Source organism: Phascolarctos cinereus, unplaced genomic scaffold, assembly GCF_003287225.1.
Source record: "Phascolarctos cinereus isolate Bilbo 61053 unplaced genomic scaffold, phaCin_HiC Scaffold_9;HRSCAF=440, whole genome shotgun sequence".
Classification (NCBI taxonomy): domain Eukaryota; kingdom Metazoa; phylum Chordata; class Mammalia; order Diprotodontia; family Phascolarctidae; genus Phascolarctos; species Phascolarctos cinereus.
The window spans coordinates 221,722,361-221,740,730 of record NW_027556402.1 but is presented as its reverse complement, the minus strand read 5'-3'; the positions used below and the strand labels follow the sequence as shown (position 1 = coordinate 221,740,730).

The 18,370-nt window shown below is 35.2% G+C and overlaps 1 protein-coding gene across 2 annotated transcripts in view; it reads right to left on the bottom strand.

Moving 5' to 3' along the window:
* GAS2 (growth arrest specific 2) overlaps positions 1 to 18,370 on the bottom strand; it is a 160,519-nt gene that overhangs the window by 59,893 nt on the left and 82,256 nt on the right. For both annotated transcript variants that reach the window (XM_021001994.2, XM_021001995.2), the window contains 2 exons: positions 9,255 to 9,318; positions 3,090 to 3,234 (listed from right to left, as the gene is read on the bottom strand). In XM_021001994.2, coding sequence (XP_020857653.1) covers positions 3,090 to 3,234; positions 9,255 to 9,318 — 209 coding nt within the window. The remainder of the gene's footprint in view (positions 1 to 3,089; positions 3,235 to 9,254; positions 9,319 to 18,370) is intronic.

Genomic DNA, 18,370 nt, shown 5'->3' with positions numbered 1-18,370 from the left:
CTTTCTACCTCTGGCTTTTAGTAATAATGCTTTTTCTGAGATGTTCCCCTTCCTTGGCTCCCTCTCAACTTGCCTCACCATCCCCTCGCATAAACATCCTTCTCAGCGTTGTAGTGAGCATCAATCAGATAACAAATGTAAAACACTTTGTAAAATTTAAAATGCTACATAAATGCTAGTTTTTTGTTTTGGTTCTGACTAAGGGGCAGCCTGAATAATATTGGAGAGGTTCATTACTAAGTTTTTTACAAGGAGAGATATGTATATGTGTGTGTATATATCCATCTATTCATCTATATCTATCTTTCTAGATACACACACATATATGTATATGTGTATGTATATATGTATATGTGTATATATACATATATGTGTAAAAATATATGTGTGTGTAGATAGATAGATGGTCCATCTTCTAAGATATGGAGTAGTTGTAATTTATGTTAATGAAATTATATAATTTTTGAAGCCCTTGAGTATTATCCTTTTAATTCTCTTCTGCCTTCCCCAGTATCCCCAAGAAGTCCTGATTAAACATATTTTCATATTCCCCAAAGCAAAGCAGAGCCATACATTATTGATTAGTATACATCTCTGATCTTTGTAATTTGGGGGGTGGAGAGGGCAGACTTAGGTGTTTGATTTATCAAAACCAGCTAAAATAACTGGTATCCTACACTGTACTTTATCCAGCCACAATCTTATAATTAAGAAGAGGAAAAAGAGGCATTCTGCCCTTTCTATGAAGATGTTACTGCCTTACAGTTGGAAGACCATTCATTTTGATTTCCACCTCCTACCCCCAATCAGTAGAGCTGAATTTGGAGTCATTCACCCTCTCTCATTCATTACCTCTGTTAATCAGTTGTGTACATTTTTAGGATCATTGAATCACAAAAGCTTAGAGTTCAGAGGTCACCTAATCCAATATGTGACTGAGCAATAGTCCCTTCTACAATACCCTCAACAATAACTACCAGTCTTCACTCAAAGATGTCAAAAGATGAAGACATGACACTCTCCTAAAGCAGCTAATGCATCATGTGGACTGTCCTACTCATTGGGATGTTTTGCTTTTTCTTATGCTGAGTCAGGGTACACAAAGATGGTTGGCTAGGGCACAGTCTGGGCTGTATTACTGTTCTCTGTGACAGCCTCACTGACATGATACTAGAACCAACTAGACTGTATTTAGGATTTGTCATCCATATGGAGCTGGCTGTGGCCAACATATCTGTACAGATTCTTCTTCCCTGTACAAGCAATATCATAGCTGCCATCAAGTGGCCAATAACTCTCCCCCATGAGATTAAAGTAAATCTGCAATTATAAAGCATATTTAATTCAGAGCTCTTGGAATTATCATTCCCTACAATCTTTAGAAGCAACTACATTTCATGCCCATTCAAATGAAAATTAAGTCCAGAAAATCTGAGTTCAAATCTGACCTCAGAAACTTCACTAGTAGCTGTGTAACCCTGGACAAGGCATTTAACCTTTGTCTGCCTCAGTTTCTTCATCTATAAAATGGGGATGATAACAATAGCTCCTACCTTCCAGAGTTGTTGTGAGGATCAAATGAGATAATATTGTGAAGTACTTTACAAGGCTTATAGTGTTACAGAATGTTGGCTATTATTATCATTGTTATTATTTCAACAAGTATTTATTAAGCACTTATTAAGTGTCAGGCAGTAGATTATGGAACCTTTACAAATTTGCCTGGGCTGGCCCACGAATGACAAACACAGGATCCTTCCTTATACATATACTCGAAGACTTTTCAACCTGGAAGGGGTTTCCGAAGCTTGTGTGCTTGTAGTATAACTTTTAAGAATCCGTGTTCATATCCATGAACAATGAGACAGCAGAACACAAGCTTAGTGGAGGAGGCATCCAAAATAAATATGGGAAAGAACAATGAAGAATATAAAGTTTAAACAGGAATAAAGGGTATATACTTCAAAATATCCCTAAATAACCTAATTTGCAGTTTTTGTCAGCTAGATAAATTATAGACATTCTCTTAAATTTAGTCTATAATGGGGATCAAAGTATTGTGTAATTCAGGGATAACACTGCATTTTTATTTTCTCTTCACTCTTAACTTTCTTTGATTTCATGGATTAGGTTTCTCTCTCCATGGGAAAGGGAATCATGATTTCCTCAGAGAGTTGCTGCCAGAAATAACCAATACAGACAAGATCTAAAAGTTTACAAGGTACAAGGCATATAAAGTTGTATGTCTATCTGTGTATACCCATATATTCAAATAGACATATATTGTGTGTATATATATATATATATATATATATATATATATACATATGTATGTGTGTGTGTGTGTGTGTGTGTATATACACACACACTTTAAAAATGCTATTAAAGGATGTTCAGTTGGTAGTCTAATTTAAATTTATGGTCTGGTCTACAATTGTTAAACAAAATGGGAATCCACAGAGCTGACTACAAAGGAATCTCTTTATTAATTTCCCCAGATTTCAATGAAATTTGGATCATAGGTAGAAGTGCTAGGTACATTCATTTATATGGAGTGAGACATACATATCTATCTATATAGATAGGTGTAATATGTATGTATGCATATATGTGTGTATATGTGTATGTATATATGTATATAATTGAGTTCAGTCTGGCATAGTCAAAGAGGCATTGGTCTTGGAGTCAGGAGAGACATTCATTCAAACTCTACTTCTAATCTTTCATTAACTGTGGGGCTATGGGTAAAGTCACTTAACATTTCTGGACTTGAGTATCCTTATCTGTAAAATGGTAGGAATAATTCTCATACATATCTCATGGGGTTGTAATAACAGTCAAGTAGTATCACGTATTTAAGGTGCCTTGAAAATATATAACCATAGATATTAGAGTCATTGGCTTAGAGCTATAAGGGCTCTTAGAGACCATTGAGACCCACTCTCATATTTTATAGACAAGGAAACTTAGGCACAAAGAGGCTATATGACTAATCCAGGATCACACAGCGATAAATATCAACTGTGACTAAGTCTATAGTTGCCAGGATCACTAGGCACTTGGTTGGAAGTTGGACTGGCTTTACTTACAGCATCATCCAATAAGTTTCCCGTGCTCTTTTTCCCAGAAGACTTTGTTGAGGAGGGAGAAGGGGAAGGAGAAGGCACTGAAAGGGTTTCTTCCTGTTCAATCTCTTTTTCCAGCTTTATTAAACCTGGAGGTTCCACACCATACCTTAGTTTAAAAGAAAGACAAGAAATCATCAAAACATCACTCTTATTAAGCAATATACATAGTACATAGGAACAATATTAAAATTAAAAATTTGGTCCCAAACTATAATTTCATCAGTATGGGGAAATCCCAGGGTGAAAACTCTCTCTACTGGTTTAGATCTACAACTCCCCTTCAATGTATAGCTTGAGTCACTAAGGGTTTTAGTGAATTACCCAGGGTCCATAGACCTTATGGTATACATCGTACTGGAGAAAAAGGATAAGTGATCTCTATTCATTAAGTTCATGCAGAAATGATGACTTTGAGAATTTCAATGTCTCCCTCTTCCAATCCATCCCAACAGTCTGAGTTTCATACACCTTCATACTCCTACTGTCCCTTCTCTAGAATCCATAATGGTTTTCTATTTAATTCAATTCAATGAACATTTATTTATAATTTACTATATACTACGGATTAGAAATAGAAAGATAAAAATGAAATCACCAAGGAGCTTGAAAGGATTTTGTGACTGATCAAACACAATGATTTAAGTAATGAGAAAGTAAGCCTGATTCCAAGATGCTGAGTCTGGGAGATCATAGGAAGAGTGATATCATTAACAGAGAAAGGTCAGAGAAGGAGGAAACTATTTATGGGGGGAATATAATGAGTTCTTTGTAAGCTTAGTTTGGGACATGCTAAGTCCAGTTGAAACTGGGATATCCAAATGGAAATGTCCATTAGGTAGTGGTAGACATAGGATTGTAGCTTAGACAACAGATCAATATACTACACATGCACATATATTCACATGTGTATATACACACATATGTGAACATACAGATTTGTATGTGTACATGAGCACATATATGCTAATTGAAGATATATATGTAAACAAACATACATATGTATAAACCGATGTATCTATATATATGATGGACAATATTTTATAAATTTCCATAAGCACATACAACCCATATAAAGTAATTTCTCAAGTTAGATTAGAAACATTTTTGAATAAAATTCAGTAATCACTTCTAAAATTAATAGTGAATTCTTGGATTAAATGAAATACAAAAAGTATTATAAAAATGCTACATATATCAAATGTATGCATAAATAAGTTTTGTATGTACATATAATTTATATACTTAAATTTTACACATGTATTAGAACACAGGCTAATGGTTGCAGCTAAGAAAAAACATTTAGCAAATGCACAAATCAGATGCTATTTATTATGTGGGACCATGACGGGTTAACTTTAATAAGAGCTTATGTCTTGATATTAGGTGTAGGAAAGTATTAACTGAAATGAGCACATTTATGAGATACAAGTTATGTGAAAATCACACATTTTCATCAGCTCAGTGACAATAAAATTTCTGAATACTATAGTCTTACTCTTAAACTTTGACAATGTGGGCAATAGAATTCTAGTCTGAATTTGCTAATTGTTTTTATTTTAAAATATTAAAAATTATTATGTATACATCTATAAAGTATAACACATTCAAATTTGGAACCATTATCTCTTTTATTTGGGGGTAGATAATATAATTGTGTAACCACAGAAGAAAATCACTCCCAAAATGAAAAATAAAATAATACAAATATGTCTTTCTCAGATAATTTTAAGCATTAATATGGGAATTCTTAATGTTTTTTGTGTCATAGACCCTACTGGCAGTCTGGTGAAGCCCACAAACCCTTTCTCAGAATAATATTTTTAAATGCATAGAATTGCAAAGGAAATCAATTATATTTTAATACAGATATCATTTTCCCACACAAATTAATGGATCCCCTGAAATCTACCCATGAATTCTGTGAACCCCAGGTTAAGAACATCTGCATTCATATTCATGCTGCTATGTTATGCTTTTTTTCTAAATTAAATCCCTTTTTGTAAAATCCCCTAATTTCAAAACTACAAGTTGATTATTCATGTTATAAGGTAATTTTCCCCTTTATACAAGGTTCTACCACATTTTCTCTTTTCAAAATTTTTATTTCACAGCCATTAATTCTTATTTATTTATGTATTTAATTTTTTTTAGCTAGGCAATAGGGTTAAGTGACTTCCCCAGGGTCACACAACTAGTAAGTGTTATGTTTCAGAGGCCAGATTTGAACTCAGGTCCTCCTGGCTCCAGGGCTGGTGCTCTATCCACTGTGCCACCTGGCTGCCCCTCACACCTATTAACTCTTAACCCACCCTCTTTGAATCCTCTCTTTTAATGAAAAAAAAAACCCACTTAAACAAAAACAAAGTTAAGCCATGAGGATATGTGACATCATTTACAGAGTTACGTTAAATAGAACTCCCCAGAAGAAGAGCATAATGAAAAACATACTGAACTGAAAGCACAGAAAACCTGAGACCTAGTGCCGTTCTCACACAAACTTTATCTTAGTTAAGTGTTTTTTCCTCTTCAAAGGACTGGGGGGGAGGAGAGGGAGGATGGGGAGGGTTTCAGGCCAGATGGTTGCTTAGGCTCTTCCGGTTTTAAAATTTTACTTCATTTAAATATTTCTTTCTTGATCATTAAATATTTGATCGAGAGACTACAGCAATCTAAAGTGATAGAGTTCACTGATAATTGACAATCAACAAAAAAAATTAACATCTGAAAATATAAATTAAGTCAAAGGAATACCATAATTACATTTTTTAAATGTGACTTGTTACTTTTAAAGGAATATATTTGTCACCAAAAATAAACTATAAAAATCTTTTATTAAAAAAATGAGAAAATAGCAGAATCAGAATCTGATTTTTTTTTACAAAATGCAGATGCATTGTCCATAAAAATATAAATAACTCAAAGTCTAAGTATGATAGCCAGCAATAAAGTAATCTGTGGAAAATTCTGATCCTTGGAGTTTATAATACATAATCTGGATAAACGGAGATTTAACCAAGCCCATGCACACAGTATGTGAATGAATAAAAGGCAATCCAAAACCTCAAATACTCGCTTTGTGCCAGCATTGGCATGCAAGGGCACAGCCTATCTAATGAAGTCTATACAATTCATTTATTGCCTTTCTGTCTGAGGATGCCAACAGGTTGTAAATTATTACTCACTGCTTGGATGGAGGCTTACACCTGCAAGTCAACTTAGTCATCAAATTGGCCTTTTCCCCCACTTGAAAATTTTCTGCCTCTTTATTTCTATTACTTTCCATAGTCTAGACCAATTCTGAATTCTACTTTTCCTAAGATTTCCATTATGAGCTATTAAATATCCCACTAGATGCACCTGTCTTTCTTAGACAGATTTGAGGCAAACAAAAAAATAGCCAGAAGGCTGAATCCACACACACACAAAAATCATGGTGCCCATAGATTCTGACAGTGTACAAATAGGATGGACTATATCTAGGTAATCTCTTCTTTTATTCTGTCTTCATAAGACAAATTAAACAGCTAAGGAAAGAATGTGCCTGGAAGATTACCCTCTAATAGGCTTCTGAGAATGGCTTCTCCCATTTCTTAGAAAAAATTAAACAGAAGCCCAGAAACTTACTGAAACTGTTCAGCAGACTATAATGTTCAAATAAAATACACATGGTTTACTTGAGAGAGGGGGAGGAGGTTTCATGGCCATATAAGAGAAATTGGAGTGTGTGTGTGTGTGTGTGTGTGTGTGTGTGTGCATGCTGTTTTTAACCTTGTAAAAAAAATATTCATTAGAAAGCAGCATGAAACAGGAAAAATAAACCAACTTTGAGTAAAAAAATGCATTTTCCAGTTTTGGTTCCACCACTTATCATTGTATGAACTTGAGCAAGTCAATTGCCACTCTGAACCTCAGTTTCTTCATCTGTAAGATGAAGATAATTATATAGTCATCACCAATTTCCCAGGGTTATTAGAAGAATAAAATTAGATAATGTATGAAAAGCACTGTTTAATTGTAAAAAGGCATAAAAATATATGCTTTCCATATTTCATGTAGAGAGGTAACTAGCAATTTTTGTTCCTGGGGCAAGAAGCATAAAATTTATCCTCAAACTTAGTAATTCATGATGTCAAAATGATACAAGAAGAATATAGGAAGTTACATCCCATGGTTGGGTATTATTACAATGTATTTGAATGTGATAGTTTCTTACTTTAATTACTCTTTTAAATTTTTTACAATGTATTTATTTTTAGTATTCATTTTAAAAGAATTTTGAGTTGGAAATTCTCACTTCTTGCCCTGCCCAAGCATTGATAAAGAAAGCAATATGATAAACATTATACATGTGAAATCATGCAAAGCATATTTTCGTATTAGTCATATTTAACTAATTATTCTTCCTAACTAGGTGCTAGGGTTCTGGTTAGTAAATAGGTGTTCCTAAACTGCTGAAGGAATGCATGTGTTAATTTTTTCTTACTATTTATATTTCTAGGCCCTGGGTAAAATCTCTGATTGCCCTACCCTTGAGGCTAAGAAGTGCACCAAGATAGGTAGGCATAGGTTGTAATCTGTGTTGTTAGAGGCAGTACCTTCAGTGATGAGACAACATATCAAAGTATTATATACTTAAATAAAGAAAAGACAAATTCGTTGGAATATTAGCATTTCAATTTCCCTTCCCAAACATGATGGCATTGTTTAGTTTTAAAACCAAGGGGACTGGTTGATATATGAATTAAAAGAAGTAGCCTCTTTCTCCTATTTCCTGCCTCTAATGAATCCTAGGGGCAGCTAGGTGATACGATGGATAGAACACCAGGCTGGGAGTTAGGAAACTCTGAGTTCAAATCCAGCTTCACACATTGACCAGCTGTGTGACCCTGGGCAGGTGACTTCACCCTGTTTGCCTCAATTTCCTCATCTGTAAAATGAGCTGGAGAAGAAATTGGCAAGGTACTCTAGTATTTTTGCCAAAAGTTCGCTAAATGGGGTCACTGACTGAATGGGGCATGACTGAAAGAACTCAACAACAGCAACAACAATAGAAACTCATTGCAGGGTAAAGACAATGCTGGGTTCTCAGTGGCCATGCCAGGAGAACAAAGGTTCTGGCAGGTACTGTCATACTGGAAAGGCTTTGAGTACAAATCAAAGAGCCATTTTCTTCTCCCTCTCTCTTAGTCTCTCTGAATGGGCTGGAAGGGAACAAAAAACAAGTAGAAAGACAGGGAAGAAGATAAAAAGTAGCATGAAAGGAAAGAAGGAGTTAGAGAAGAATGAGAGGAGAATAAAAGGGCAATTACTGTTGCTTTCCATAGTCTAGACCAATTAGATAGTGAAACTTAAAAATAGTAATATCAATAATAACTAGCCTCTATGAAGCATTGTAAGGTCTGCAAAGCACTTTACGTGTTATCTCCTTCAGTTCTCACAACAACCTCATGGGGTAGGTTGCTATGATTATCTCTTCTTTACAGATGAAGAAAATGAAGCTGAAAGGTTAAGTGATTTGCCCAGAGTCACACAGCTAATAATAATCAGAGAGAGAGTTTGAACTACAGTCTTCCTAACTCTAAGCTCAGTGCTCTAGCTGCTATACTACTGAGCTGCCCTATAGATTTATTCACTGGAATTGGAAAAATTACAAGAGGGTCAAGGAAAGAGAATGGATGAAAAGGTGGGGTGTGAAAAGCAGTCATGAGACAAAGTGGGATGTCCTAGATAATTTGATTAGCTGTGCTACTTGCTCATGACCTTGCCATCACATCTGACAGGCAAGTAAAAAATATGATGTTGACTGCCTTACCTTAAGCTGTTGTGATGCATCTCTATTGCACATGTGGCTACCAAGCTGCTAGGTAAAGCAATGGATAGAGTGCTGGGCCCCAGGAAGATCTGAGTTCAAATCTAGCCTCAGATACTTACTAGGTGTATGATCCTGAGCAAGTAATTTAATCACTATCTACCTCAGTTTCCTTATCTGTAAATAACAGCCCAAGGATAAAATGAGATAACATGTAAAGTACTTTGCAAACCTTAAAGCACTATATAAATGCTAGCAACAATGACAACAACAATCATACAAAAATCTATCTTTATTCTTTTAAGGACAAGACCTACCTGGCTGCAATCCGGCCCAGCTCTAGCAAACAAAGGCACACTTCTCTAGGCTGCTTGTGGAGAACTAGAAAGGCAAAACAAAGAAAAGGAATTTTTACAATAAAAAGGAATTTAAGAGTTGTACACGGATAAACAGATTTAACTTCTTGTTGTCACTAAAGGTTGAAATTATTGTGCTAGACTCTTCAATCATTCTCTTTTCAGATCCACTATAAAGTGCTAGATACCCACTATGCAGTTAGAGGTGCTGAGGGCTGAACACAGTTCATACGTCATTCTCCAACAGAACCCATTAGTGTTCTCAGGAAATCCCAGTCATGTTATTCATTTCAATCAGGAAATACTAACATTATCATACTTAAGACAAGACCAGAGATAATTACAAGAGATACAGTTAATGGCCATTAGAAACTACAGCTAGTAGACATACAAGTACACAAAAATACTCAATCCATCTTTAAAAAGTCCTTGGACTAGGTTTATAAGTTATTTTAGAAAAAAACAACCTATTGAGATATGTGAAATCATAATAAGTAATGTGAGCAGAGATTTCACAGGCTTAATTTCCCCCAACTAATGAACACTGAACAGATGAAACATCGAATCAAGTACTTCTAAAGATGTATACAGTTGTAAATAAATTCCATCGAGTGCACACACAAAAAGAAATTGTTCTCAAACTACTGATTTATTTATTCAACTGATGGCTGCTAGCCTCATTAACAAAAGCTAGTATATCACAAAGGTGCTTGTTAACTCTCACAGGATGTGCTAGAATTTACTCTATTGTTCCCAAAACTAATTACTAAGATTTTTTTAAAGAAATGTTTTTGATATTTCCAAAGTCTCTTAAGGAGAGATATAGGCTATCTGGTACATCAACAAACAATTAGGTTAACATATGCATAATATTTTGCTTCATTGGTCCTAGAGAGAGCACAACCATCAGTTGTGTGGAAACATATATATAGTAAAATAGCATGACTCCATTAGGTTAGAACTTCACAATTATATGAACATCTAGTTTCACCATCATCTGCCTACTTCAGGCACCTAGTCCTTCTTTTCCTTTCAAGTGACCGCAGTGGTACTTATCCTGAAGTCAAGGTGGAAGGTGTTAGTAACCATATATATATACAAGTAATTGTATATAGTTTATATTTTTGCTTAAATATGGATATACTCCAATTTTACCATCAAGCAATAAAATGGCATAATTCTTGGATTTTTAAAATGTATTCAATTCCCTTCCTCCTTCTTCATTAGTGTAGATTTAAAAGGTTTTCTGTTCGTGTAATAAAAGGTCACAGCTATGTTCTCAGTGGGGAAAGACTGTCAATCTGGATGGTAGTCAAATATCTAAATGTTATCTGTGTTCTTGGGGAGCACAGAGGCAGAATGTTGACATCATATTATCAGCTATTTTGTTTAACTATTTTTTTTTGTTACAAGGGATGTTTCAATGCAGAGATTGAATGGGAGGGAGGAGGGGGACTTAACTGTGATATAAAGCCAAAAACTGTCAAATAAAACTTTCAAAATATCTTAATTCTATAATATTTTCAAATTTTAAAAATACCTCCTGAGAGCAGAACAGCAAATTTCAGCCTAGTGCTTCTAAAAAAATTATCACAAAAATATAATTAATAGAATATAAAATAATAAAGGTTGACTGTGTAAAGGTAATTTTAACTTCTATTTCTTAGGTACTTTGTATTTATTAAAATTAGGAAGTAGTAATTTTCACAGTGATGGATCATCAAGTGAACTTTAAAAGTAGACAAGACAGACGGATGTTTCTGTCTCCATAGCATAATTTTCAAACAGAGAACAATACCATACTTGTCATAAATGGAATTCCACACAGAATATCAAACTGAGAAAAATTAATCCTATTATTAATTGTCAAACTTACATTTTTTGACCTGGAGTTTTACCCCATCTGAGTCACAAAATCATCATTATGGACATCATGATGGGAAATGTCACTAACACACTAACAACATAGAATGCGGACATTTATTACGTTGAAGTCAATTCCCTATTTAGTACTCCAGGGAATGTGGCTCCCAATATTTTCCACATGCTTATAGGCATGTTTTCCCCCTCTAAAACATACTGGCTAGATATATTGGCCAAGTTCTTTAGCCTCTCAGTTCTCTAGCTAAGACTATAAGTTGAAAGGAAGGTTCCAACCTGAATCATCCAGGAGTTTCCCTAGATCAATGATAACACAGTCCCTATTCTCTTCATTCATGTCCTAATGAAAAAAAAAATAGTAACACTTGGAGAATAACAGGCCATGTAAAAGGTAGCTTTGTATGAAAGCCAATATCAGCAGATAGGAAAATGATGAACCAGGGTGTGCTATTTCTACCGTGCAGTGTTCCTAAATACTAGACTATCACTATAAAGTCATAACGTTTGTAGAATGCCCAAGATAGTGTGAAAGGAATGCAGCTTTCTAAGGTGCTTCTGAAAGAAAGAGTATCAAATCTGAGCACTATATGAAAGAAAATGTTGTGAAGACTTCTGGCTATTTTGCATTCCTTTATTTAATCCTCTGGGTCAAATGGGTAGTTTTCTGAAGACTAAACTTAAATACTGGTTCTGCAACAGTGTCACTGAGAAAAACATAATTAAGAATTGAGAAAAATGCATATAATTACCTACACTCTTTATTTTACTTCCCTAAAATAACTTAGGACAAAGCATTTTCTATCTCTTAATCTGTTTTCTAATCAAATCAAAACTTTTTAGTTTTGCTAGGAAAAAAAAATTATCTTGGTATTGTAAAGTCCTAGACTTAAAGTTGGAAGAGAACTTGGAATTCATCTGCTTCAACTACCTTATTTTTCAGATGAAGAAACTGAGGCCAAAAGATAAAGTGATTTACTAACCCAAGCTCACCCAATAAGTGGCAGAGATAAAAGCCTTTTGACTCCCAAACCAGCACACAGACACTGTACTACACTGAATTTACTTGCTCAAACACAATTAGAATATGTATCTATTTTTATATGTATGTATAATATACTCCTGAACTATTCTTAACTTCAAATTTTGTTTTTATAATTTGACTTACGTACTTCAGCAATTTAAGATATTTGGAAAGCATCAGGACTGAAATAGGGACTGGACTTTTGATTCTTTTCATACAGGAATTCCCTGGTAAAGAAACTTCCTCTACCAGTGATAATTACTACCTTCTCTGGAAAGCATGCAAGTTTAAGTAATGCAAACTACTAAAAATTTAACTGCAAAATACATTTGTTTACATTAAACAAGTAAAACTGAGAGAACTTTTGGGATGAATTTGTTTGATCTTTTCAGTATAAAGAATGAGAGACTAAAAGAAACGAAGCCAAAGGATAGAAATGAATTATTTAATGACTGTTCATTTGTGGTTAAAAAATACTGTGGAGGAAAAATTCTTTTAGAGAAAGAAATTCCATGATTGAGATATCATATCAGTATGCACACTGTCAGAATTCTGCTAGTCAATATGTTTCTCATTTCCCTTATTTATGTATATCAAAAATATTTAATCTCAAATTCTATCAGGTTTCAGATCAAATAGGTTGACTAAGGCAGCTTATATAAATAGTACATGCAGGGATGTCATGGCTATTAATAATTTATATTAGAAGCCAAGCAGCTGTAGAAATGGAAAAGTCACCATTCCCTGAAAATTTTAAATTTCATTTTATCCTTAAGAACTAGATCATTCACATGTTCATGTTTTCAAAATATTCTTTGTTAATTGCTAGTTAGAGCAGCTGACTAGTCTACTTAGAACTTAAGCCTGTGCTGGGATGGTTAAATGAAACATTTTCCCATTTTTTTTTTTTACTATTTTTTTGAGGGGGAGGGAAGAAAGGGAAGATCTTATGACAGTAGAAAGAAAATTGAAAGCCTTGGCATACCATAACATTTGTCATTCATTTTAAATTCATTTATTGGTTCATGCTCTCAACAATATGTAGAAGTTGGGGGCAGCTAGGCGGCACAGTATGTAGAGCATTGTCCCTGGAGTCAGGAAGACCTGAGTTCAAATGTGGCCTCAGACACTTGACACTTACTAGCTATGTGATCCTGGAAAAGTCATCTAATCCCAATTGTCTTGCCAAAAGATATATGTATATACATATACATGTACATGTACATATACATATACATATACATGTACATGTACATGTACATATACATATACATATACATACACATACACATATACATATGCATATGCATATACATATACATATACAATTACACAAAATGTAAAGCTTGAAAGATGCAATTGCATCACGTATAATGCATTTATGCTTAAGATCAGACCTGTGATTTCATTAGTGTAGGGAATTTCCAATGAGGATATTCTTTCATCAGTGTAAGCTGATTCCTGCCATACAATTAATATTTTTAGGGTATTGCCTACTACACTGAAAGACTGAGTCTTGCTCAGGGTCACAAAACCAATAGGTATCAAAAGCAAAACTCTAACCCAGACTTTCCTGACTGAAGCTAGCATGTCAGCCATTATGTCAGGTAATCGCTTTATAAATATTGCTAAAATATATATTTGGTCTAAACTTATAATTTCATCTTGCAGAAAATTCCTAAATGAGAAAAATCCATCTACTAAAATAGATCAATAACTGTTCTATAAATTAAAGAGTTCCTTAGGATACTAAAAGGTTATTTGACTTGCCAAGAGTCATATAGCTAATATGTGTCAGAAGCTTGACTTGAACCCTGGTCTCCATCCATCCATCCATCCATCCATCCATCCATCCATCCATCCATCCATCCATCCATCCATCTATCATCCATTCATCCATCCATTCATCCATCCACCTGTCTGTTCATCTGTCCATCCATCCACCTGTTCCTCTGCCCATCCATCCACTCATCCATATATCCATCCATCCATATAACCAAGTGGAATTTTTTGGCTTATTTTTTCTTCCCTCTTAGTGGATTTTAATTTTAAGAGTCAGAGTTTTGCAAAGTGATCATTGCCTTTGGAAAGTTTTCTTCTTCTTCTTCTTTTAATGAGCAAACCATTTGGAAGAAAGCTGTAATTATTTCCTCAAGGAAATGGAACCCCAATCTGCCATTCAAACTCCATTACAGGAGGCCCAACTCCATGCCCTGCATTCTGTCAAAATCTCATAGGCATCAAATGTCACATGAATTTTGCCTGCTTTAGAAATATAAGATTAGCCTAATGTCTAAGTAATGAATAAAGTTTCTATGTCATAATGCACACAGGAAAACACTGCATTCTGCAATGAAGGTATGGTTCAACTAGCTACATTACAGTTTAATAGATGGACAAGGTTATGAAAGTTATTGAGTTACCCTCATAAAAATTCTATTATCCATATGCTTTTTATACTACAATAGCAATGGTAACTCCTCAGGGAGGGCATGTTTTTTTTTAATTTCTCAAGCAAGGAAGAAATTAAGGGAAAAACTTTTAATCAGCTAAATTTGTCTTAATCTTGAATAGAGTTATTAACTTCAAATTGAGACTCCCTCTTTTAGACATGTGTCCTAACCATTGCAAAATAGTGCAGTGGAAAGGGCCCTGGATTAGATAAACAGATGCCTTAGATTCTAATTGTGACTCATCACTATCATCAGCAATTTAACTTTAAATGGGTCATTTGAACACTGAAAGTCACTTATCTCATCTATAAAGGCAGCTAGGTGGTTCAGCGAATAGAGCATCAGGCCTGGAGTCAGGAAGTCCTGAGTTCAAATCCAGCCTCAGCCACTTACTAGCTGTGTGACACTGGGCAAGTTATGTAACACTGTTTACTTCAGTTTCTCATCTGTAAAATGAGCTGGAGAAGGAAAAGGCAAACTACTCTAGTATCTTTGCCAAGAAAATCCCAAATGGGGTGATGAAAAGTCTGCCATGACTGAAATGATTAAGCAACAAGAGGATAACTACAACATAATATGGTTTAGAATCCAAATAAAATAAATCTTAATAAAAGGATTTGTTCTGTGAAGTTTGGATTGGCAGGATTTTCAGTCATTTTATCCAGACCTCATTTTACATAAAAGGAAACTGAGGTTCAGAGAGGTTAGGGAGCTTACCCAGAGAAATAGAGGTCACATGATAGAACAAGGAATCAAATTGTCCTGTCTACCTTAAGAGGATGTTCTGAGGCTCAAATATGACAAAACGCATGAAATCACTTTGAAGATTCTAAAGCACTATATCCAAGTCAAAGATATTGTCATAATAAAGTGAAGCAAGGAAACCTCTATATATTTGCATGGCAACAGATAAAAAAATAATCCCTTCCTGGAGAAAGATGTCTCTGTGGTACTTCTCTACTCCCAGGACATAAAGGAGCAGGTGAGTCTACTACCTCCCAGAAAGGTAAAAAAAATAGATCTAAACCTTTCCCTCTTACTCCTCCAGGGCCACGCAGAAGAGCTTCAGTTAGTGAGATGAGTGGGGCTTAGCCTAGTGACTCAAAGGTCAAGAATCTTGTTGGAGCAAGAAAGGGAGAAGGAAGATTGTGTGTGTGTGTGTGTGTGTGTGTGTGTGTGTGTGTGTGTGTGTGTGTGTGTGTGTGTGTAGGGAAGGCTCAACTACCTGACAAGCAAAGTGAGGTCCCTTTCAGCTCAACCACTTGTTGGCATGTTTTTTGTGAGCATGCACATACACACACACACACACACACACACACACACACATTTTAAGGAAATTGGCTAGTTTTGACAAAATCTGATTTTGTCTTCCACCTTGAAATGAAATTTTTAATGACCATATTCTATCATTCGAAACAGATTTTACTGATATCAAGGACATGTGATCACTATGAGCAAGGTGAAGATCCACAGAATCATGAGAAAGAAATATTTCAAATGTGATATATTGTCCAGCATACACATCACATTAATAAGGACCATTCAACCCCAGTCTTCATCAGTAAAAGAATAGAGGACAAAGCATACTTAAGTTCTCAATTGTTAATGCTAAAGTCAATCCAATTATAACTTTCTTGGCCTTTGGGATGGGTTTTAGGGAATCTGTTAGGTTCCTGAAACAAGGGGGTTTATGATTGGGAAAGTCACTTCAAAACAAGTGATGACTGAATCATGATATAATAGAAGGAGCACTGGATTCGAAGTCAGAGGATCTGTGTTTGAAATCTAGTTCTGATACTTTTTTCCTGGTAGTCACTTAACCACTTGGCCTTCATTTTCTTCACCTGCACAATGATAGGGCTAGACAAGGCAAAGCCTCTGCTGGCTGTATACCCTATAACCTATCAGAAGAGACAGAAATCTATCCATTTTCCCTAATTTAACCCCTTCTCAAATTCTCTCTGTACCATACTTCATGCTGGGAATAAACTAATTTTACAAAAATGATATATTACCTACCCTCTCTCTGTGTTTAGTTTCAAGAAATTTACATGAGCCCAGTGAGTAGAGAGAATTTGAGGTGTCCCCCTGCCCCAAATTAGACGTTGTGTATAACCTGATGTTGATAAAGTAGTACCTAAATAGGGTAAGCACCAGCTACAAAATCTTAAATCAATATTTCCTTGCACTAGCCATAACAATAATATGTGTATAAATATTCAAGAATTAACTATATGGATAAAAATATTGCTACTCTTTTTCCTTAGCTCTGATAAAAAATTAGCGAATATTCTCCCCCACCTAAAATGGTTCTATGGCCCTCAGAATAACAAACTACACCCTGAGACATGGCTGGTTTAGTCAAACATTGGTAAACAGGCACAGAACCTTCTTCTGATGCAACACACGACCCTGAGATGCACGGTTAAAAATGTATTTTGAAAATCAACATTCAAAACCTTCGGGTTTCTTGACAGCGGGGCAAAGCCAGGACTGCAGCAGGGAGCCCTTCGGTCAGTGTTTGCCATTTCCATAACAATAATCATGGTTGGACCAGAGAATTATGGCCATCAGAGGTCATTGTCAATACACTACATCAGAAGACAGGTTCACAGAGCAAAATCACAAGCACAACATGACAAATACAGCCACCACAACAAAAGAGGGGATGTTCTGAAAGAAACCACACACAGGAGCATGCTAGCATAGCAGAGAGCAAACCCTTTTCTTGTTGAGCAGATTCTTTTTTTCCGAGAAACGGATGGAGAAGATTCCCTGGCTCCAAGTCCTATAATCATTCAATAATATTGTGATGTTGACATGGTTAGTACAAGCCAAATGTTTACCCCAAACAAACATGTTATTAGAGCATGCTTTCCTCTCTTTAAACACCACTCAGCTTCCCACTTTCGACTGAATTAGAGGCAACCCAACAGAACCCCTAGAAAATATTTTAAAGACTGATTAGCTTCACAAACATGAGAAATTTTAAGGTGCAAAAGTCAATTATAAGTAACAAAATTCTCAGCTAAAATATATTATTAATTTAAAGAATGGAATTCATTGCTTAATTACACCTTAACCATGTATTATAAGCCTCAGTGTTATAATGTATAATTTACACTACTGCTACTGATACATTTTTATCCAACATATTTTGGGAAGTCCAATTTAAAACATAGAAGGCACACAGAGTAAGATCTAGAACAAGGTTAGTCAGAAATATTTTGCAAAAGATTTGTAAAATATTTATGTTGCAAGTTACATAGATTCTTTACCTGATTAGCCAGAGAAGAGAAAACTCCAGGGGGACATGATAGTGGGCTCTAAGTATTTGAAGGGCTGTCATATAAAGAAGAATTAGACTTGTTTTGCTTACTCACAGATGGCAGAACAAGGAAAAGCAGGTGGAAGTTCCTGAGGCAGGAATGTAGGCTTGACATAAGGAGAAGCTTTCTAGTATTTGGAGCTATCCAAAGGCAAGATAGGGGCTATCTCTGGAGAAAACTGATTCCCTTCGCTAGTCCTCAAGCAAATGCTAGATGACCAATCCTCTTGTGTGTTTTAAAGGGGATTTCTTTAGGGGCATGGGTGAGATTGGATGGCCGCTGAAGTCCCATTCATTCTGATATTCCTCAGTCGTCTGACTGTGTAATTTCTTATTGAGAAGTCTATTATTTAATAGCCCTGATGGCACAAGGAGATTTTATATATATCTATAT